Source organism: Narcine bancroftii, chromosome 2 (assembly GCF_036971445.1).
Source record: "Narcine bancroftii isolate sNarBan1 chromosome 2, sNarBan1.hap1, whole genome shotgun sequence".
NCBI lineage: Eukaryota > Metazoa > Chordata > Chondrichthyes > Torpediniformes > Narcinidae > Narcine > Narcine bancroftii.
This window is the reverse complement of record NC_091470.1, coordinates 46837162-46860639: the sequence shown is the minus strand read 5'-3', so window position 1 is coordinate 46860639 and position 23478 is coordinate 46837162. Positions and strand designations below refer to the sequence as shown.

General features: G+C 39.6%; 1 protein-coding gene across 1 annotated transcript in view; it reads right to left on the bottom strand.

The window, feature by feature from the left end:
- The window catches only part of adss1 (adenylosuccinate synthase 1), a 63228-nt gene that overhangs the window by 18696 nt on the left and 21054 nt on the right, over window positions 1-23478 (bottom strand). The window contains exons 4-8 of the mRNA XM_069916555.1: window positions 18454-18504; window positions 18213-18279; window positions 15779-15886; window positions 12249-12330; window positions 8647-8773 (exon numbers count right to left, since the gene is read on the bottom strand). Coding sequence (XP_069772656.1) covers window positions 8647-8773; window positions 12249-12330; window positions 15779-15886; window positions 18213-18279; window positions 18454-18504 — 435 coding nt within the window. The remainder of the gene's footprint in view (window positions 1-8646; window positions 8774-12248; window positions 12331-15778; window positions 15887-18212; window positions 18280-18453; window positions 18505-23478) is intronic.

Here is a 23478-nt window from a genome sequence, read left to right as displayed (position 1 = left end):
ACAGAGGAGTAGCATACAAACTTAAAAAGCTCGGAATAGGAGGTATGGTATTAAAGTGGATAGAGAATTGGTTGATGGACAGGAAGCAAAGAGTAGGTATAAATGGGTTCTTTTTGGAATGGCAGCCAGTGACTAGTGGGGTACCGGGGCCACAGTTTACAATATATATCAATGACTTGAATGTGGGAATAGATAGGAATATCTCAAAATTTGCAGACGACATGAAGTTGGGTAGCAGGGTTAGCTATGTAGAGGATGCTAGGAGGGTGCAGAGTGATTTGGATAAGTTAGGCGAGCAGGCCAGGATGTGGCAGATGCAATATAATGTGGATAAATGTGAGGTTATCCACTTTGGAGGTAAGAACAGGAAAGAGGATTATTATTTAAATGGTATCTGTTTAGGAAAAGGGGAGATGCAGCGAGACTTGGGTGTGGCTGCGCATCAGTCATTGAAAGTGGACGTGCGGGTGCAGCAGGCGGTGAGGAGGGCGAATGGTATGTTGGCGTTCATAGCGAGAGGATTTGATTCCAGGAGTAGGGAGATCCTGCTGTAGCTGTACAGGGCCTTGGTGAGACCACACCTGGAGTACTGCGTGCAGTTTTGGTCTCCTTATCTGAGGAAGGACATCCTCGTCATGGAAGGGTGCAGAGAAGATTCACTAGACTGATACCAGGGATGGAAGGACTTGCAATATGAAGAAAGGATGGATAGACTAGGCTTGTATTCTCTGGAATTCATAAGATTGAGAGGGGGATCTTATAGAAACATATAAAATTCTTAAGGGTTTAGATAGACTAGACACAGGCAGGTAGTTTCCAATGCTGAGAAAAACCAGAACCAGGGGTCATAGTTTAAGGATAAGGGGGAAGTATTTTAGGACTGAGATGAGGAAAAATTTCTTCTCTCATGGGGTGGTGGATCTGTGGAACTCTTTGCCACAGGAAATAGTTGAGGCCGTTTCCTTGTCAATATTTAAGAGTAGGTTAGATTTGGCCCTTGTGGCTAAGGCACACATGTCAAACTCTGGCCCGCGGGCCAAATTTGGCCCGCAGATCATTTCAAAAATGTATTAGAGGTGGCCCGCTGGCTGCCGCACCAGTATAGCGCATGCACAGTAATACAACAAATCCCAGAATGCATTGGCGTCAGCCCGCTAATCGCCCCCACCTCCTCTGTTTACGTTGCAGGGTCTCACCGTGGACTCTGGTTTTGGGGCCTGGCCGGTGTCAGGGGAAGCCAAGGCCGCTTCCCAGCGCCCGGAACCGGAGGCCTCGGGCCTGACCTCGCCAGGACCGTTGCCCACTCCCCCTCCCTGCCGCAGGCCGATTCACGACTCACGGTGACGGGGCCGCTGATCCGCCAAGATGTCGCCCTGCAGCGAGAGCTGATTCCCCCGCACTGTCGTTGTCCAACCCGATCGCCTGCAAACCCCGCCATCCCACACACAGGCCTGAGTAAGTATTATGAACTTTAATCTCAGGATAAACGATCTTCCAATAGTTTCATGTCACAGTGATAAATATATTCCTGGTTAAAAATGGTCCTGCACCTGGATACAAGCTCATTAGGCATAAAACCTGAAAAGTGTGTAAATCAAAGGATATCTGTACCAATGGAAAAAGGGCATGGCAAATAACCCTGCTAGAGTTCATGCCCACAATCAGTCACCCATTTGTTTCAGGAATCATGTTATTCTCCCACATTCTCAATAGCCCTCAGATTTTACTATTCGACAGCACACTAGCAACATTTGACAAATCCTCTATAGAGAAATATTATTTATTGAATATTTTATTTCTCATTTGTTAATACTTCTGGAAAGAGTTTATCCAAAACTATTATTAAACATTTATTTTAATAAGAAAAAGTTTAACATTACATATGTTGAAAGAAGAGAAAACATGCAGATGTTGTTGAAAATTTTCAATAAATATTTAGTTCGGCCCTGGACTTAGTCCAAGTTTTTAATTTTGGCCCTCCGTGAATTTGAGTTTGACACCCTTGGGCTAAGGGGATCAAGGGGTAAGGGGAGAAGGCAGGAACCGGGTACTGATTAGCCACTTCAGTATCTTGCCAAAGAAACTTTCCCCCTCAGGGTTCTTCAGATGATAACCTCTTTCTTTCAGGTCACTACCGAGTTCCTTTCTGTTTTTTTTATTTCAAGTGAAACATTAGACAGCCAGTCCTCTCCTCTTGTATGAACCACAAGGCCTATTACCAGACTGAACCATGCATTCACAACCCATCTTCCAAATAGGGTTTTCCACAAGATTTCCAGATGTCTCTCAGAGAAAAATCTGTTTGACTCTCTCTTTTTTGCAAAACCAGATGACCCTCTCAAGTTCCCCTCCAGACTGTCTGCAGCTCCAATAAATTCTTTCATCTGTTGTCTTTTTGTAAACAACAATCCATTAGTGAAGTCTTTTACAAAGGCTCTAGGGCCAACATGTCTTGCATCGGCAGAGCTCCAGTATTTTCAGTAAGATCTGTTTTAAATATCTATATAATGTCACACTATTTAAAAAAATAATTATTTAAAAACCAATGGAACTGGTCCCAAAGGGGTCCCTCATTGACAATTCAGTTAGTTTTCCGCCCTCATTTCTGAATAGGAGGTCCAGTGTTGCCCTTCCCCTCTCTAGTCAGGCCTTCTGCATGAGAAGTTGCTTGGAATTATATTCACAATCAGATATGGATGAGGGCAACAAGTGTGATATGTCCAAGTCTGTTAATGAAGAAAACCATATGGATGTCTGGTCAGTGAGGAGGATGCAGGGAGACATCAAATTAACCTGTGTTCTAGGAGTGGCATTAGGCACTTTACCCCATCCTCCAGGCCAGCTTCACCATTCAGTAAAATCATGGCTCATTTAATTGTAGCCTCAATTCCACACCCTTGTTTATCAGAACTTGTCTTTCACTCTCTTGCTTATCAAAAGCATTTACATCCTTCCTTAAACAAAGATAATATTGTACACAGTACTTCAGAAGCGATCTCCTCAATGACCAATGGAAATGGTATAACTTCACTTCTTCTGTATGCAATTCCTTTAGCAAAATAGTAAATTCTGTCAGCTTTCTTAATTATATTCTGCTCTTGCTATCGCCATGTTGGAGGGTCAGAACTCTTCACTTTTCCATTTAGACAGTATGATTTTGTATTTTATTCTGCCTTATTGACAATTACACATTTTCCTAATTTATATTTAATTGGGAATTTTTTTGTACAGTCACTTAACCCATCGATATCTATTTCTAGCTTCCTTTTTTCCAGTTCACACAGTAACTCTCTGACTATTTTGTGTCAACAGCAAATTGAGTAACCATATCTTCAGGGCTTTCATCCAAACATGATAATTATATGAGAGCTTACTGTCATATAAACAAATGCAAAGTACCATATGCACTGAAACTCCTACTTGTGCAGCCACACGGGTACACTGACCACAATGGTGCAAATTAAATAGCTACAATACCTCACGAGTCAGAAACTGACGATAAATACAAAAGAGGGGATAATTAAGTACAAATATGAGGAGTGTGCAGGCAGGCCATCACAATTAGTAGAAACATTGATTCAACATATTTAAAAACAAAGGTCAGTTGATGGGGTCCTGTTTCGACATCATTCAGTGGGATTTGGGTGCCCTGTTACTTGAATCATTAAAAACTAATGTGCAGGTACTCAACCAATTGGGAAGACAAGTGCCTTATTCTATGGAGATGGTTCCACAGTTGTCTTACTATAGAGCTTTAAGTTGTAATTTATGTCAGTATAGTCAGAAATGGATACCATCTGAATAATGAAATTATTAGATGTTTTTCAAATGCTGCATTTTCAACTGGGAATAACTGCCGGCATATCTATTCCAAGTAAAACTGAATTTTGCTCAATTAAGGCCCAAAATTTAACCACAAATTCTATTCAGTTTCTCGGCCTCGAAGTAAGTGATTGAGTATTTCTGTGATTGGTTCCTGCCTAACTATGCCATCTGGTGGTGAAATCCTGTGACAAGAGTAGGCTCATTACATTTATGATTTTAGACTTCAGGCTTGCAATAGCACAATCAAAGAATTTTGCTGATACACGGGCAGTCTAAAAAGGAATGTGGAGGAATTTTGAGTCAATTCCTTCACTGCAATTTATCCTGCAAGACTCCTACAACTTTTTGGAGGAAGCCTGCAATGTAAATTGTACCGGAAAAATTAGTTAACGATCATCCACTCTACTGCACAACTGTTGTACTCAGTTACTTGCAGTCTAAAAAGATGCCCAGTGTGAACAACCACACGAGCATTAATTACGTTAATTTTTTTCCGCTATTTTTCTGACATTGCAGTCTAAAAACCATAAATGATTGCTCAGTACTGTATTGCCATCTTCAAGCACAGCATGTGTACTGTATAATCAATGGAGACAGATCAGTGGACACAAATTGGCTATTCAAAATTTTATATACATTCAAAATGTATACAAAAATACATGGTCAGCTTTGTAGTATTTAAGTGTTACATAGTAATTTTCACATTGCTATACAAAATTTGAATTGCTGTAAAAGGCAGCCCGCCCACCAGGGTCCTGATGCCTCGGCCACTGATTCTCGCTTAGGCCCTGACCGCCTGCCCTCTGGAGCTCCAAATTACTATAACACTGACTCATCTGGGACCCAGCTGTTCGTGGGCCGGAGCTTCCAATGCCAACTCTTACCACAGCCCCGGGCATCAGCAGGCCGAGGATCTCGACAATGCAGACACTTAACACGGTCCTGACCTTGATGCTAGATCCCACAGGGTCATCATTCCTCCATCACAACTCCTTACCCTTCCCTATCCCCCTTTTACCTCTCCTACTCTATCCCATTTCCCCCTCCGTTCCCCAATTCTTCCCACCTCCCCAACTCTTGACCCTTTTATCTCCTCCCTACTCTCCAGTGACACCCTCTCCACCTCCCTGACGATCAACCCTTTGACTTCCCCAACTCTCCACATTCCCCTCAGACTTCCCCAACTGACTATATCCACCTCCTGACCACCCCAATCCTCTACCTCCCCATCGACCATCTGCTCTGACCTCCCCTACCTACCCTACATCCTCTCACATCCCCAACCCTCCTTCCCCCCGTGACTTTCCCTACCCACCACCTCCACCCTCTGACTGCTCCAACCTCCTCTACCACACTGGCCACTGCTTGGTCTTTACCATCCCCTCTGACCTTCCTCTCTCATAGATGGAACACTCTGCCTCAGTAGAGGCCTCACCTTCATTCCCCTTTTTCCACAATGAGTTCCATACGTGTCTCAATGCCAAACTCTTCTTCTGTTGTCTCTGGCTCAATGCCAACTTCCACAAACAGGATTCTCCTCCCTCCACTCAACCCCTTCTCCCACTTTGAGCCTTCTCCTTCCTCTTAGACACCTCATTCTAGCCAGCTACCTGCTCTGGATCTTTTCATTTCCAATTGCTCCTGAGACATCAACCGTCGCAACGTCACCTCCCCCCTCTCTTATTCCAATCTTACCTTCTCCGAACGCTCTGCTCTCCGCAACAATTCCAACCTCACTATCAAACCCGCAGACAAGGGTGGTCCAGTTGTGGACTGGCACACTGACCTCTACCTTGCAGAGGCCAGACGACAGCTCTCAGATACCTCCTCTTAATTACCCTTTCAACAGAACCCCATTACAGAACATTAAGCCACTATCTTCAACATTATCTCTAACCTCATCACCTCCCTCCCATGGCCTCTACCCTCCTTGTTTCCCATCCTGTACTGCACAGTTCTTACTCCTACCCAGGATACACAAAAACTCATTGTTTCCTCATTCTTCTGCCACCGAACTAGTATCATCTTACCTCATCTCCATTTTATTTCTCCCCGGTCCAATCTCTCCCCACCTACATCCATGATACCTCACGTGCACTCCATCTCTTCAATGCCTTCCAATTCCCTGAACTTGACTGGCTCATTTTCACTATAGTCATCCAATCCCTTTACACCTCCATCCCCCATACAGAAGGTCTCAAAGCCCTTTGTTTCTCACTTGACAAGAGACCTTCCAGCACCACCTTCCTCTGCCTGGCAGAACTTGTTTTCACTCTTAATAACTTCTTCATTGACTCATCCCACTTTCTCCAAATCAAGTAAGTAGCCATGGATACCCACATGGGTCCCTGCTATGCCTGCTTATTTGTGGGCTTTGTGGAGCAATCCACGATAAGAGCTTACACAGGTAAGATCCCTCGACTCTTCCTTCACTGTATTGACAACAATATCAGCGATTCCTCCTGGACGTGATGAACTTGTCCAACTTCATTCACTTCGCTGCCAACTTTTACTCTGAATACCCTTGGTCCATCTTTGGCGACACCCTCCCACTTCTTGATCGCTCTGTCTCCATCTCGGGAGACAAGTTTTCCACAGACAATTTTTTATAAACTGACCAACTCCCAAACTACCCTGACTACACATCTTCCCACCAAGCCCCCTTCTCTTCTCCATCTCTGGCATGGTTAGCTTAGTAGTTAGTGCAATGCTGTGACAGTACCAGAGATCAGGACCAGAGTTTGAATCCTGCGCTGTCTGGAAGGAGTTTGTTTGTTCTCCCAGTGTCTGTGTGCATTTTCCCTGGAAGCTCTGGTTTCCTTCCACCATTCAAAAAAATGTAGATTAATTGAGTGTATTTGGGTGGCGTGGGCTGAAAGGGCCTGATTCCATGCTGAATGTCTGTATTTAAATCTGTTCCCAAGAGGAAGTCTTACAGTCTAGATCATCCGAAATATCCTCCTTCTTCCAAAAATGTGGTTTCCCCATAACCACCATCAACTCAACCCTTACCTGCATCTTTTCCAATTTCCTGCTCCTCTGCCTTGGCCCCCTCTTCGCCCAAGATGCAACAAAAACAGCATTCCCCTCGACCTCACCTACCACACTACCTGCCTCTGCATCCAACACCTTATCCTGGGTAATTTCTGCCACCTTCAAAATTATCCCACAACCAGACATATCTTTCCTTCTCTGCCTTACACAGAGACTGCACCCTCACAACTCCCTTATGCACGCATCCCTTCCCATTAATTGCCCCCTTGGCACTTTACCCTGCAGTCACAACAAGTGCCACACTTGCGCCCACCTCTCATCGCTCACCACCATTTGGGGCCCCAAACAGCCCTTTAAAGTGATACAACACTTCACATGTATCTGTGGAATTACCTACTTACTGCATCTGGTGCTCTCGTTGTGGCCTTCCCTACCTCAGAGAGACTGGGAGATTGCTTTACTGAGCTGTCTTCTTTCCTCCAGCTCTCCATCCCCTTCCCTCTCAATTCACAGAGCCACCCCCCTTCCCTGTTTGCTGCTGTGCCCTCCCTCCCTTATCCACCTATTCCCTCCTGCCTGATGGACTGTGCTCCTCGTTCAGGTGCCTGCCTACATTTTGTCATTCCTTGATGAAGGGCTCAAGCCCGAAACATTGGTGATGTATCTTTATCTTTGCTACATAAAGTGCACTGTTTGACCTGCTGAGTTTCTCCAGCATCATGTTATTACTTTAGTGAAAATACTTATTCAAGTTTTAATATGCAACCCTGTTTCATCATCTGTTTCAGCTACACAGTAACTCCGACCATTCTAAAGTCCTAGCCTGCGTGGCAAACAAGTAAATGATTCAAGAAATTCAAATTTCTGGGTGTCAACATCTCCGAGGATCTGTCCTCGATGACTCCACACTGATGCAATCATGAAGAAGGTCCACCAGCAGCTCTACTTTGTGAGGAGTTTGAAGAGATTCCGTATGTCTCTGAAGATTCTCAAAAAAACTTCTACAGATGCTCTATATGGCTGGTTGCATCACTGTCTGGTATGGAGGTGCTGATGCTCAGGACAAGAAAAAAACTTTAGAGGATTGTTAACTCAGCCTGCAACATCACAGGCACCAGTCTCCTCTCCGTCGAAGGCATCTACAAGAGGCAGAGTCTTAAGAAAGCAGCCTCTATCCTCAAGGACCCCCATCACCCAGGCCATGTCCTCTTCACTCTGCTACCATCAGATAAAAGGTACAGGAACCTGAAGACAAGTACTCAGTGGTACAAAGACAGCTTCTTCCTCTCTGCCATCAGATTCCTGAATGAATAATGAACCACAGACACTACCTTCCTTTGACTTTTTCTTTATTTTGTCAGGTGGTCTCTATAGAAACGTTTGCACTGTGTGATGCTGCCACAAAACAACTTTGGTGACACATTCATGACAATAAATTCTGATTCTGATTCCAGACCTGTGGCCCTCAGCAAGAAAGATGAACATACTGTGTTATAATTCTTATGCTGTAATTTCCCACAGAGTATGGCCTAGATTCTCTTGCTTCGAGGCAATACTCATCTACTTTGGCAGTCTCCATCACTAAAGTGGGCTGCTAGCCTGAAAGATACAACTATGTCCCACAGGGACAAAAAATATGTAACAGAGACAAAGGGGACCAGAATTCTGCAATAATCTTGCATCAACTAACTTCAACTCATTGGTGATGCAATAGTGTGAAGGAAATAAATATTCAATAATAGGAATAATTGTCATTAAAATATTACAATTAAATTTGCGTTGTGCGCATTCTTATTTAACTAGTGAAACGAGATTTTAAAGACTTACCAAAATCTATATCGAGTAATGCTGCATTGGCACCTTCCACAAGGATTTTTTTTGCTGGACCATGAAGAGCTTCATACATAAAGTAAACACCATCTCGTACCATTGGCTTGATACGCTCAGCATATTCCTAAAGTAAGAGTTGAATATTACATGATGTTTCTGTTGAAGAACACAGATGTTTAAGCGCAGGCTGATGAAACACAATCTTTAATTAACATTAAATCTGCAAAATGATCAGATGTTTCCTATTCTTTTCTAAATTACTAAATTATTACTGTGCTATTTTCTAAAGAAAAGTGAGATTTCTATATCAAGAACTTGATAGTTTAATACAAGTAGTTTCAAATTTTTCACAGCATGGCCCCAAAACATCCACAATATTGAAAATTGGTTAAAGCAGGAGTTGATGACATTCAGAGCAAGAGGACCAAGAATTCTATTGCCAATAAGAAAGTGCAACAAACTCGTACTTGGCTTTCACACACGGATTTGATGTGAAAGTTTATTTCTCAATTATATCTTAATGGTAATTTTATAAATTTGAACACGCTTAATGATGCGCTAGGTACTGATTCCCTGCAGAACTTTCCTAAAACAATATAAAGTTATGGTTGCCCAAAGTAGACCACTCGATCCACTGATACTGATCTTTAACTGACGAACCCCCCAAGGAGGACCTGAACCTTGGGAACTGCATTCTACTTACCATCCATAGGTTTCAGCAATGTTATACATACTGGGAAATGAGGAACAGCTTAATCAGTTCCACCCAGATTGATATGGACAAGACGTCTGCTGGTATAGCAATCCAGGCAAGGTTGCTTGGAGGAGATTTGACTGCAGAAGATGACACATATCTGCTACTAATACCTTAGCAAACCTTCGCCACCAGAGTAACTGATCTCTGGAGAGTTAAAGGTACAAAGATAGCTTCCAGTAGACCTTAGGGGTTTAGGCTTTTCTAGCAATAGCTGATCTTTTTTTCCAGTACTTCTGTTGAAACCTCTGGCTCTTGATCATGCTGTAGGATAAGCGGAAACCCTACAAAAGCACCAATTTACCTCAACCTAGATAGTGATCCAAAGGCCAACCTCTGCAGAAGTACAAAAATAAGTTCCAACAATATTCTGGCCTCTTAAGTGAAGAGCAACAATTTGAAAATGACTGTCCAGCAAAAATGCAAGTTACTTGAGACCACTTTAAACAGTCTGGGTGCAGAACACGTCTGTCCAAAAGGATGCATACCAGTATTCTAACATGTCCCACACTAGGTTTTAATTTCATAACATGATCACAGTTTAATATGAGGAGCAATCAATTAAGGGGAAAGAGTCAGGCCTTGCATTAAGCATTCTTGACATTCTCCAAGATCAGGCTCTGAAAATGAGTACATTTCCTGCTGAATTGTTATTCATTTATTAGGATTATTAGTTTCTGAAAAAAATTGAATCTCAAGGAGGTCATTAACATGGTTGATGGGAGTGGGTTGTCCATATGGATTTCCAGAATGAATTTTATGGGTTTCCACAACTTGTGACAGAGAGGGTTATCCAGATGAGGTGAAATATATGGTAAGATAGCAATCCAGAAATGAGAGATGGATCCCTGGACCATGGTCAACAGAAATGGCTGGAATTGGGTTTTGAATCTCGGCTTTAAAGAATAGTGATAGTAAAGAAAATGTACATAATAGTCCTTCGTCATGAAAGGAAACCTCAGCTTTTACAGAAAGGAAATTGATATAAAAAAAAGTAATGCAAAATTGTGTGATGGCGGGGTGGAATGTTGCCAGTTTTTTTTTAAAGAGTCTTTTGCGGGTAATATTCTTCATTATGAGGTCCAAGTGCCTTGCACAGAAAAAAGGGAGCTCTTCCTGAGTCTTCTCTCCACTGTAGGAGTGGATGAGCAATGCGGTTAACTGTCATAGGATTAGAGAGAAGGAAAAAGAAATACAGGTACACGATCCTTTATCCAGAACTCTTGGGGGACGGTGTGTTCCGAATTTCAGATTTAAGCCCACCCAAACTGTGCTGCCGTATCCACCCCCAGCCCCTTCCAGTCGCGCTACCAGTCTCTTCCTCCCTCGCCCGCCCGACTCGCACTGCCAGTCTCCCCCACTCGCCTGCCCGACTCGTGCTGCCAGTCTCCTCCCTAATCGCCCGACTCGTGTTGCTGGTCTCTCGCCAGCCCTACCCCCGCAATCACCCGACTCATGCTGCTGGTCTCCCCCCAATCGCCCTACTCACGCTGCCGGTCTCCTCCCCCCGCCCCGAATCGCCCGATTTGCGCTGCCAGTTGCTCACCCGCCCGACTTGGACTGCTGGTCTATCCCCCTCACCCGCCCAAATCGTGCTGCCGGTCTCCTCCCCACTTGCCTGACTCGCGCTGCCGGTCTCCACCCCCAATCGCCTGACTCCCACTACTAGTCTCTTGCCAGTCTCTTGCCAGCCCAACTTGCGCTACTGGTCTCCCCCCAATCGCCCAACTCACGCTTCCGGTCTCTCCCCAATCACCCGACTTGCGTTTCCGGTCTCCCCCCCAATCGCCTGACATGTGCTGCCAGTTGCTCGCCCGCCTGACTCGCGCTGCCGGTCACTCGCCCACCCAACTCGCGCTGCCAGTCTTACTCCCCATTTGCTGGATTTTGGAGCTTCCTGGATTTTATATGTCTGAATAAAGGATTGTGTACCTGTATATTTTTTAAAAAATCCCAGGTAAAAATTATGAAGCAGATGCTGTAAGAAGTGGATTAGACAAGGATGCCTGAAGGAAACACCAATAAAGAGAATTGACCCAGAAAAAGATGGGCACCTCAGACTCTTTGACAATGGCCTATGTAAGCCAAGGCTTCTTAAAGTAATGTCCAAGCTCTGATCTGTCTTTCAGTTAAAACATATTTCTGTGTGCAAGGCAATGCTGTCCACTGTTCTTGGCCGAACAGAACAAGGTTGAACATGAGGCATGAAAGTGTATATAACAAACAGTTTGACAACACTGCCCATGTTCAGAACTGCATAATTTCTAGGCAAGTACTTCTTTTATACATCACAATTATTTACTACTTCTCTATCAGCCATAATATGAAATATTATTTCAGTACAGTATTGTGGAAAAAATAATCTAATAGATCTTTACACTTTCTTTCACAAACTATTCTTTTAGAGGTTTTCAAATGCAACTGGAAGTTTGACTTCACACCAATTTTTGCTTCATAGAATTATGTACTCAGTGCCCTGAAATTCAATGGCAATCTTGCACAATCAGCTTCTACTACAGAATATTAATATTTAATAAGCAATAGGTCTTGGAATTTTACTTTTGTTAAAATTGGGGATAGCCACATTATGATACTTTCTTTTAAACTTGTGTCCTTGTTATATTGCAGAAATTATTAAAAAAATGATGGATTAGTATGGACAATTACAATATAATCTTGTTGAAAGATTAATTTTGAATTATAACAGGTTAGTCCCAAAGTTATTTACTCTGCTGTGAGAAGTATATTCATCAAGCAAAGATTTAACATCTATGTATTCTTGCAGGCAATTTTGAATAACAAAACAATCAGTAATTTACTTAGGATATTCCCTTAATCTTTTTACCTTTAATTTTTTAAGTTGTCCTTCAATGTCAATTTTCAGACTTGGGAACATGGACTGATATTGATGTGCCAGAAGTTTAAATCTGTCAAAGATACAACAATTATACATTTCATTTCAATTCCGGGTCACATTTTCTGCACTCACATGTCTGTCCATGGCCTTATGTACAGTTCCACCATGACCACCCACAGATTGGAGGAACAACACCCTATTTTCCGTCTGGGCACCCTCCAGCCACAAGGCATAAACATTGACTTTATTGCTTTCCTTTAAACCTGCTTGCCTTTTCTTTCCCCTCCACCTTTTTCCTGTCCTTCTAGTTCTTTCACCCATACAGCCCTACCATTCCCCCCCCCCATTGCTGCTGCCCCTCTCTCCTTTCTCCACCTATCATCTCCCCCCTTTCTCCTCTCCTACCCTTTTATTTGGATGTCTGCCAGCATTCTCATACTTTGATGAAGGGCTCCAGCCCAAAACGTCAGTTATGTATCTTTGCCTTTGTTACTGCTGAGCTTCTCCAGCATTTTGTGTTTTCACAACAATTATAGAATACATCTTTTTCAGCTTCCTTTCCCTCTAAATCAAATGAAGAACTACAAATGTTTACAATACAGAAAATGGCCATTCAGCCCATTCTGAATATGCTGGCTCCTTACTTGAGCAATTCAACCTTATCCCACTGACATCCAACCCTTCCCTGTCTACTAAATGCATTTATCTTGATTTGTGGGAAAATGGCGGCCATGATAATCTGAAAGACTAAGTGAATGAAAGAGGCAATTTGCAAGCTCATAAATCACTGGATGTCTATGAAATGAGACAACAGAGATTCCTATAACAATACAGGAGGCCATTTAATAATTTCCTCACCACCAGACAGTTTCCATCCAACCATTTAAGGAGTTTCCAGTGTCTTAAATAAATCATTAGATTTGTGTACATGTACATCATAAACTTGGCTGTTCTCAATAAATATTTCAACAACATAAATTATATTTAGGATCTAAATGGCTGGCAGCATGATCACAGAATCAAAGATTACTGCAACACAGGAAAAGACTCTTTGCCCTACCAGGTTTACACTGATCTTAAAAAAACAATGGCGGCGCTACCAGAGCTGCTGTAATGACAGCGCTACCTCTGGTGTGGACCCAGGGAGAGTGGATAGAGGAGATACAGTGTTTCTCTGCAGGGTTCTATCGCTCAGTCCAAATACTGACAGCTCTGTACAAGCTTTAATCAGCCTGTTAAAGCAGCTGATGGTAGTTTATTTTAAAATCCTGTGACAGCAGCGTCTGTGTTCGGCAGTATCCTTGAAGGTTTGCAGACTCTGGAGAAGCAGAGGACCAGTGCAGGGCACCAGAAAACAGGGACTACCTCCCATTGAGAGGGAGAAGCAGAGGAGACAACGCTATGGGATGGTGACCATGCCTGCGGACCAGTGAAGGGCTCTGCAGCTACGAACACATAGGTGCCGGGTTGTTAGTGACTCAAGGTGAGCAACCAATGCAGGCTCCGGGCTGCTGGCAACTGATTTCAAAGGACTTGCATCAGGCTGCAGACTACTGGAGAATGGCTCCAGACTGGCTGAAGGGGTACCAGGTATTGGAGCTGGGATGCCAGAGAGGCTCGTGTTCAGTTCTGGTCTCCAAATTATAGGAAGGATATAGATAAGGTGGAAAGGGTGCAAAGAAAATTTACAAGGATGTTGCCTGGCTTAAAATACCTAGAGTAGAGAGAAAGATTGAAGAGGTTAGGACTTTATTCCATGGAAAATAGATGGTTGAGAGGGGATTTGATAGAGGTGTTTAAAATTATGAAGGAAATAGGTAGACTAGTAGACTCTTACCCCTGAGAGCAGGGGAGATTTAAACAAGAAGACTCAAGTTGAGGGTAAGGGGACAAAATTTTAGGAGAAACATTAGAGGATGCTTCTTGACTCAGAGAGTGGTGGCTGAATGGAATAATCTTCCGGAGGAAATAGTTGAGGCAGAGTCAATTCTTTCATTTAAGAGGAGGCTGGATATATACATGGATAATAGGGGGGTTAGAGGGCTATGGGTGGAGAATAATCAGGGGGAGCTAGCGGAGTTGTTTGAGTAAACTGGCGTGGACTTGTAGGGCCAAGATGGCCTGTTTCCAAGCCATAAACTGTTATATGGTTATATGTTATATATGGTGTTGTGAACTTTGGATCTGGAACTTGGGTTGCTGATGGTTTGGATGGAAGTCTATGTGGCTGCAGGAGCACTGGAGGAGAATCCATGGACACTCGGCATCTCTGGAGGGGCTAATTTTTGCTTCTCTTTTTCTGACTGTAAGAAGCACTGGACAATTTCTGCTGATAGCAAATCTTTGCCAAAGCGGAGTCAATTTTATGCAATATTACACCTGTTTTATTACATGACAATAAAGGAACCATGAATCATTGTGCATCAATCAATTTTAATCCCATTAAACAGCGTCTCCCCTGGTTATTCACATGCTCATTCAGATACTTTTAAAAATTATTATGAGTGCTTCTGTCTCCACCATTCATTTATGAACTGCTCTCTTGGTGGAAAAAAAAAATCCTTTCACAGATCTCTGTTTACTGACTCACACTTCAAATCTATGCCCTCAAGTTTAGATACCTCTGCTGTGGGAAGCAGTTTCTTCTAGACCAGTGGTTCTCAACCTTTTTCTTTCCACTCACATACCACTTTAAGTATTCCCTAAGCCATCGGTGCTCTGTGATTAGTAAGGGATTGCTTAAGGTGGTATGTGGGTGGAAAGAAAAAGTTTGAAAACCAGTTTTAATTGTACCCAATTGACTTGTTATGCGCAGGGTTTCATATCTCCAAAGGAAATGGGCCAATGACAATTTTTCCTCAAGCAAAATATTTCAGTAACAATTGGGTCAAGGGCATTGATTCTCAACCTTCCCTTCCCACTCACATCCCCACCTTAAGCAATCCCTTACTAATTACAGAGCACCAATGGCATAGAGATTATTTAAAGTGGAATGTGAGTGGAAAGAAAAAGGTTGAGAACCACTGTTCTAGACTATCTAAGGCCCCTAACATTTTGTATGCTTCACCATCACAAAAAAGATCAATGTTTAATGAACACTGACCTGCTCTTGTCAGAGATTTATTTATTAGGATACAGGCTTGAAGAATATCTGCATACAGTAATGGATTACATTGTTTGTTCTTATAAGGAACATAATTCCTGTTGCAATTAACTGTAAACATTTGTTTAAATAAAATGTCAACTTTTTACATGAACTAAATCAGCTTTAGATTTTAAAACAAACAAGTTCAGAGGAATTTGTGAACTTTTGACTAAAATAATTCATTATTTTTTTGCATCAATTTTTTGCTTTACTGTTCCCTTCTTTTTCTGAATCAAGCAGTGTTGGATCAATAGAAAACAACTAATTTCAAACCCCTGATTCCATGCAACTATGCAACACACAATGCAGGCTGCATAATGAAGCAGGTTATTCCATTTAAGTTCAAATATCTCACACAATTTTGCTGTTGTACCTGGCACTGAAGTCAGTGAAGTCAGCCAGCAGGTCACAAACACGGAGACCAGTTCGTGCTGCTTTTGAAGAGTATGTTGGTCCAATGCCTTTTTTTGTTGTGCCAATACTAGAAGAATAACATATCCTTCTTCACTCCATGGGCAAAATAAGCCTCTTTTATATATTTTCATTATGCTCAAAGCAGAGCAGCAGTTGTCTATTCATTTCATTTTAAAAATAGCTTGGCAAAGGAAAGTTGTACAAGCAAACTCTCAAAAGATAATTACACTTTACATTGTAATAAACAATGCCTTGCACAAAATGAAGAATCATTAATCAAGATGAAAACGATTAAGAACAAGATTAAGAATAATTAAGAATGATTAGGAATGAGATTTGAACATAACATTTTCAGATGAAGATTGGTACACTACTCTCAGTTTAATTAATGAATCTTCATTTTGTGCAAAGCATTGCTTGTTCCAATCCAAGGTGGTGCATAGAACACATACGTCCAAACTTAAATTATCTTGTTTTTATGCAGATATTGATCCACTATGTGATAGTGTAAAATGTTTGAAGCTTCACTAATCTATACGTTTTGGGAGTGCCCAAATTTACAGAGATTTTTAAACTATCAACGATTAAAGATCAAAATAGAATCATGTCCATTAATTGCATTGTTTTGGTGCATTGTTTTCTCCCTCTCAAACTATGTGCCGCTGTCTCCCATATCTAACTTCGGTCTGCAACTCAGGAGAAAGTTCTAGCCTTTACCATGCTGATAGCCAGAGGAGCTATTTTTTTGAAATGGAAAGATGACTCTTCACCCACCCATACACAGTGGTTATATGATGTAATCTCCTATTTGAGCTTGGAGAAAATTAGATACAACATTAAAGCTAGAAAGTTTCAATTTGTAAAGATGTGGGGTCCATTCATAGAATATTATTATGATAGGAAGAATTAAGAATTTTGAATGTTCTGGAGAGTCTCTCTCTGATTTCTGGAGGTCGCTATTCGATCCATAATTTCCTTTTCTTTTAAAGGTTACCTAGATTAGATGGAGGGGGTAGATTAGATTTAGTTTTTTAAAATTTTAATCCAGATTAATTTGTCATATATGGATTTCAACATGGTTATCACAGATTAATTTAATAACTTGTTCTCATATGGATTAAGAAATTGTCCCATTGTCCATTTATTTTGTACTTGTATGTTTATGAGATGACTTTTGTGTTTTCCTTAATATTTTGTATGCAAGTTAATATGTTAAACTCAACAAAAATATTTAAAATAGAAAAGATAATTACATTTTTAAAAAGATTGAAATGGGGTTATTTAGATTGATGTCAGTACGATATTTCATTGTATAATATTCTGTAATGTGATCCAATTCCATTGCCGACAAAAGTTGTTCCACTGACACCATATCTAACTTTTGTAGTTAAATTATGAATATGTTTTAAAATTTGTTTGACAGGATTAGTGGAGTTTTGCATTCAAAGGCCTTAGATAATTGCCTGAAAGATAAGACTATTTATATCTGGACTAAAATAAGACCGTATTTGTGGCTACTATTTACATTTATGTTTGGAAATATAGATATACTTTGGAAAACCCTCTTTCAAAAGGTTTCTTGGTATTTAACAAAACATTGGCATTAATAAAATCATCAGATATTCGTGTAGTGATTTTACAATCAGAAACATTTCTATAAAGTGCAGTACAACTCCAATTATCCAAATTTTGGTTCTCTGAAATCCTCATTTATCTGAAAAAAATTAAAAATTTCAGATAAATGAGAATATCTGAAACAAATCAGAAATCCTCATTTATGCAAAATTTTTTTCAGAGCCCAACTGACTTCACAGGTTGAACAAAAATTCACTCAACATGAAATTTGAATGATGACTGTCCTCATTTCAGGTAACTCCCTCCCCTCTCTTTCCATTTCTTCTTTACCTTCCCCTATTGACTTTTCTATCCAATTCTCCCTCTCAAACTATGTGCCGCTGTCTCCCAGTAGCAAGTCATCAGAAGAATCCCTTGTCCCAGCGTTTTCAAGGAAAGCAACCTCCAGGACAGGAGTGTGGATGTTGGGCTGCTGGCACTGTGGGGCCTCGGTGAGAGGTGTCGGTGATTGGCAGTGGCTAGAATTTTTTTTTGGTGAGAATTAAACATTATTTTAATGCTTAAAAAGCCTTCCCTTGCTGTTTTTTGTTGTTAAAAACCCTGTTACAAGTGATTTGCTGTTGCTACTGGTCTGTTTTTAAAAAATGACCTGTTATCCGAAAAAATATTTATCAGACATAGGCAGTGCCCTGACCATTTTGGATAATCAGAGTTGTACTGTATATGGAGTTTCGCAGTACATAGTGGCCTAGTCATTAACACGTTCTACATTCTAATATTCTGTTGCAATCAACATTTAACACTGAGACACTTTTTACTTTTTCCCCTCTTGTTCTTGTCGCTGGATTTCTTGGAGCCCATCAACTGCTTGATGAAAATCAAACACTGTCAAATTAAATAGAAAAACATTGAGTTGAAAACTCTTAGCCCAACAGGTATACTTTCTGTTTTCTTCAATTTAGTTTGAGAGAAAATATTAAAGGAAATTTTCCACTAATTGTTGGCAAGATATTTGAAGTTTTACTTTTTTAAAATGTCTCTGAACAATTTGACACTTACCTAAATGTGCTCTGTCTGAAATAATAAACCTCTTCTCCCAATCTTTTAAGCCTGATGAAAAAATGTACTTCAGTAAAAGAGATCAACATAGAAATGTAGTGCTTAAAGCATTAAGATATAGATCAATAAATTGTTCAGAACAGTTCCTGTTTGAAGTGACACTGGCTGTGTGGGAAGTGACCCACAAGTTTCATGATACTTTTACAGACTCACAGGATGGTACAATATGGGAGGAAGGCATTTGATGCATCAAGTCCATAATGGAACATGGATAATCCAACCAAATCTCTCCCAAATTTCTGCAAATTCTTTCCTTTTAGTTAATTACCAATTGAATCTTCCCCACAACTACTACTTGCCAGGCTTTGCAGACCAAAAATAGTTTTGGTTCTACTGCCAATCATCTTAATTCTAGGTCCCCTAATTCATGTGCCTTCCATCAATGGAAACAGTTTTTCTCTGAATCTCTTGCTTATACTCTTTATGATTTTAAATGCTTCCGTTAGATCTCTTTTCATCTCTCATCCAAGGAGGACAACATCAGCATAAATAAAGTTTGTCAGCTTTGGAATCCTTTTAGTAAATAATTTCTGTACCCAGTTTAAAGTCTTTACATGTGTAGCATCCAGAACTGGGCATAAATATCCAGCTTGAACAAACCTGTTTTTTTTTCTAAAGTTTATCATTCTTGGACTCTCTGTTCTGAAGTCCTGGATCTTTTATGTTTTAAAACCACTTTCTTAACCTGTTCTGCCACTTCTCACAAATCTCTGGTAAATAGGGTTGGCGCCAAGGGGGGGGGGGGCGTCTGTGGGCATTGCTCCCCAAATGAGGTGTTGTGCCCCCCCCCCCCCCCCACAGTCATGGCATCTCTGGCCATTAGACCTTCCCCCACTCTCATTCGCGACAGTAGCGCCTAGGTTGACGTCCGCTAGTGACTCTCCATCAGCCCCCGGCCGTGTCACTAGTGTGCATCAAATTTTAAAAAAATATTAAAAAAAAGGTCAGTAGTGTCTAGTGATGCTTGACGCAATAGAAAAAGCATCCGTGTGACCCATGTCAGAGGGACGGATGGCGTTAAAGACAGGTAGGTCCCTGCCAGCACCAGAACCCCCCCCCCCCACCGTTGACAGGTCCCTGATAGTACCCCGCCCCCCGCTGAACGAACCCCCTCTCAAAATCACTAATGCCCCCTCCCCTTACATACATTCTGGTGCCGACCCTGCTGGTACAGGGACTAAAGTCTCGGCTTGAAGAGATAAGGAAGAAGAATGTATGATACTGCAAGGTTTGTTAAATAAATATTCTCTCAGTTCTAGAATGTGATGAAGATAAAATCTAAACAGATATACACTTGAAACCAAAAAATGAAATAGTAAAATTCTTGAACGATGTTTGAAAATGTCAGGATGAAACTTTTAACAGAACTAGGATAGGTCAAAATTAAAATATTGTAAGTCTAAAATACAGAGAAACGAGGAATAGAGGGAACAAAAGAGAACTTGTGATAGATGGATTGTTGGAGGATTGAATGATAAAGCTGATAATATAACTAGTAGAAAAAAATGGTGATAAAGGCATATGAATTACACAAGATGTGGATGGGGAGGTATAAATATGAAGACATGAATGAAATCTGAAATTATTAGAATGGAATAAAGTGAAAACCTGTACTGAAAATGTGAAATATAAAATGTGGAATTGCTCATTTTCTGATACTATTGAATCAATGTTGAATTTGGATAGTTTCAATGTGTCTAGTGTGAAGAGAAAGTGGTATTCCTTGAGCTTGCTTTGGACATTTTTTTAAACAGCATAGGAGACAAAAGATCAAGGTTAAAATTTAGTGGGATAGAAATTTAAAATGATATGCAAATAGAAGCTTGGAGTCAATCTCACAGACGAGAGATGCTGCACAAAGCACTCACCCGACCCATGTTTGCCATTTTTTAAAATCCCACTATTTCTACCCATTCATTTTGGTGGGTGTAAGTTTATTTGACAAAGAAAAAGGAGAATCAAGGTATCCAAAGTAGTTGAGAGAGAGAGGTTGTTTCGAGTAAGAAAACTGGCATAGACAGAAGAGGCCAGTCAGGACTTCTTTATTGCAAGTACATAAATTAGCAATTAATTCTGATGTTAGAGTGTCCATTTTTTTTACATTGACTTAACAAAATTGCTAATCTAAAATTATATTTATCCTTATAAAACTATGATTTGGGGACAATAATAGAGGTCTGGTTCAAAGAATTAGTAATAGAATTTCCAACTATGATATTAAGGTAATTTGGGGTGCTCAAAGAAGATTCCAGGAGAAGATGATGACTTAAAATATAGAATATATTTAATTAAATTAAGGAACAGAAAAGCTATTCTACATGTTATAGTCTTTCAATAGTGGAAAAATTGCCAGTATATTGCAAAGTGATGACATTTTTTTGGAAAATTTTATTTATTAAATCAAGATGCATATATGGAAAAATACAATTAATGAATAAAACTTAAAAACAATTAAAAAAATACATACATGATATTTTAAAACTAACCCCTACAACCCCCCCCCCCAACTCCCCAACTCACTCACCCCAACCCACCCCACTCTAACCTACCCCAAAGGAAAAGAAAGAAAGAAGAGGAAAAAAGAAAAGGAGATCAACCATAACAACAAAACTTATCGGTTAATTACCATGGTTTGGAGTAACACCACTACTGTGCGGTCAGGAAATTCAAAAATTCAAACCCATATAATGCAAATACGGGCTCCAAGTTTTATTATAAAAAAATCCACGCAAATTATGTTATCCTCTCCAATGGAATACAAGACCTCAACTCCATATGCCATCTCTGAATACTCAAATCAGTCTCATTTTTCCAAGTAATTGCCAGACATTTTCTAGCTACAGCTGATGCCAATTTCAAAAATGCAATTTGAAATCTATTTAATTTTAATTCTAAACTCAACCTCTTCATATTACCTAATAAAAATACTAAAGGATCTAATGAAAATTTTACTTTCAGAATAACTTCTAAAAATTCCTTACGCCTATTCCAAAAAGGTTTTATTGTTTCACATGACCAAGTCAAGTGTAAAAAAAAAGAACTTACATCCTTATGACATCTAAAACATAAATCCAAAGAAATAAAATTATATCTCCTTAATTTTTTCAGTTAAATATAATTGATTAATTAAATTATAATGAACTAATCGATACGTTACATTTACAATTTTAGACATACTATCCCTACATAAATTCATTCAATCATCCTGAGAAATAAGTATACCTAAATCTTTTTCCCATTTCAATCTAGATTTATGTAAATCCAATTTAAACATTTTATTCTGCAATAAAGCATACATCTCAGATATAAATCCCTTCTTACCACCCTCAGTATGTAAAATTTCAAACTTAGACTGTCTAGGTAACCGTAAAGTATGCCCAAAATTATCCAACAATAAAGCTTTAATTTGATAATAAGAAAAAAGAGTATTTGAAAATATATAATATTCCTCTTTCATTCTTTGAAAAGAAATAAAATATCCTGCTTCATGACAATCTAGCACCAAATGAATACCCTTTTGATCCTATAACTTCAAAAGCTGATTAAGTGTGAAGGGAAAAAGTTTATTTTGATACAAAGGAGTTTTACCTGAAATCTTACCTTGAGTACCTATGACCATTTTTTTAATACCATATATCCATTAAATGTTTCAAAACAGGTAAATTATAATTACTCAATAATTTAGGATTTCATCTATAAATAAACTGATCCATCCTCTTGTCACTAATTTGAGATAATTCAATATTAGCCTATATCAAAGGTTTATCTATTTCAAAGATCCTATTAATAAATTTCAATTGTGCTGCATCATAATAATTTTGAAAATTAGGGAGCTGCAGACCTCCTAATTCATATTTCCATGTTCATTTTTGTAAAAATACCCTTACCATTTAATCCTTCCATAAGAATTTCCTCACCAAAGCATTTAAATCTTTAAAAAAAATTGAGGAATCTTACAAGGAATAGATTGAAATAAATACTGTATTCGAAGAAAAATATTCACTTTAATACAATTAACTCTTCCTATTAATGTAATTGGTAAATTTTTCCATCGATTCAAATAATGTTTAATTTTAGACAATAATGACAAATAATTTAATTCATATAAATGACTATAATTACAATCTACCTTAACACCTGAATACTTAATTTGATCCGACTATTTGAATTTCACAATATGGCTACAAGAAGAATAATCCATTTCAGCTAATAACATAGTCTCATTCTTTTCCCAATTAATTTTATAACCTGATATCTTACCATACTATTCCAACCTGTCATGTAAATACCTCAAAGAATTCTGAGGTTCTGTTAAATATATCAAAACATCATCTGCAAACACATTAATTTTAAATTCATCAGATTTCACCTTAATATCTTTAATATTACTATCTTGTCTAATCATCTGAGCCAAATGTTCAATAACTAATGCAAATAGAGCTGATGACAAAGGATAGCATTGTCTAGTCGATCTGGTCAACATAAAAGGTAAAGATAACTGTCCATTTGTCATGACTCTAGCAGTAGGACTTCTATATAAAGCCTTAATCCAACTAATAAAAAAAGGGCCAAATTTAAATTTCTCTAAAACTTTAAATAAAAAAACTCCACTCTACTCTATCAAAGGCCTTTTCTGCATCCAACGAAGTAACCATTGGTAGGTTAGATCTCTCCCGAGAAGTGTTAATTAAAGGAATCAACTTCACAATATTATCTGCTGAATAATGATTTGTAATAAAGCCCACCTGATCTAAATGAATTAAATCTGGTAAATATTTAGCCAATCTATTAGCTAGAACCTTTGCTGCTATTTTATAATCAACATTTAATAATGAAATTGGTCTATAAGACCCAGCTTTCAATGGGTCCCTATCTTTCTTAAGAATAACTGTAATAATTGCTTGAGAAAAATCCAGAAAAGAATGAACCTCTGCCGTCTGTTTAAATACTTCCATCAATAATGGA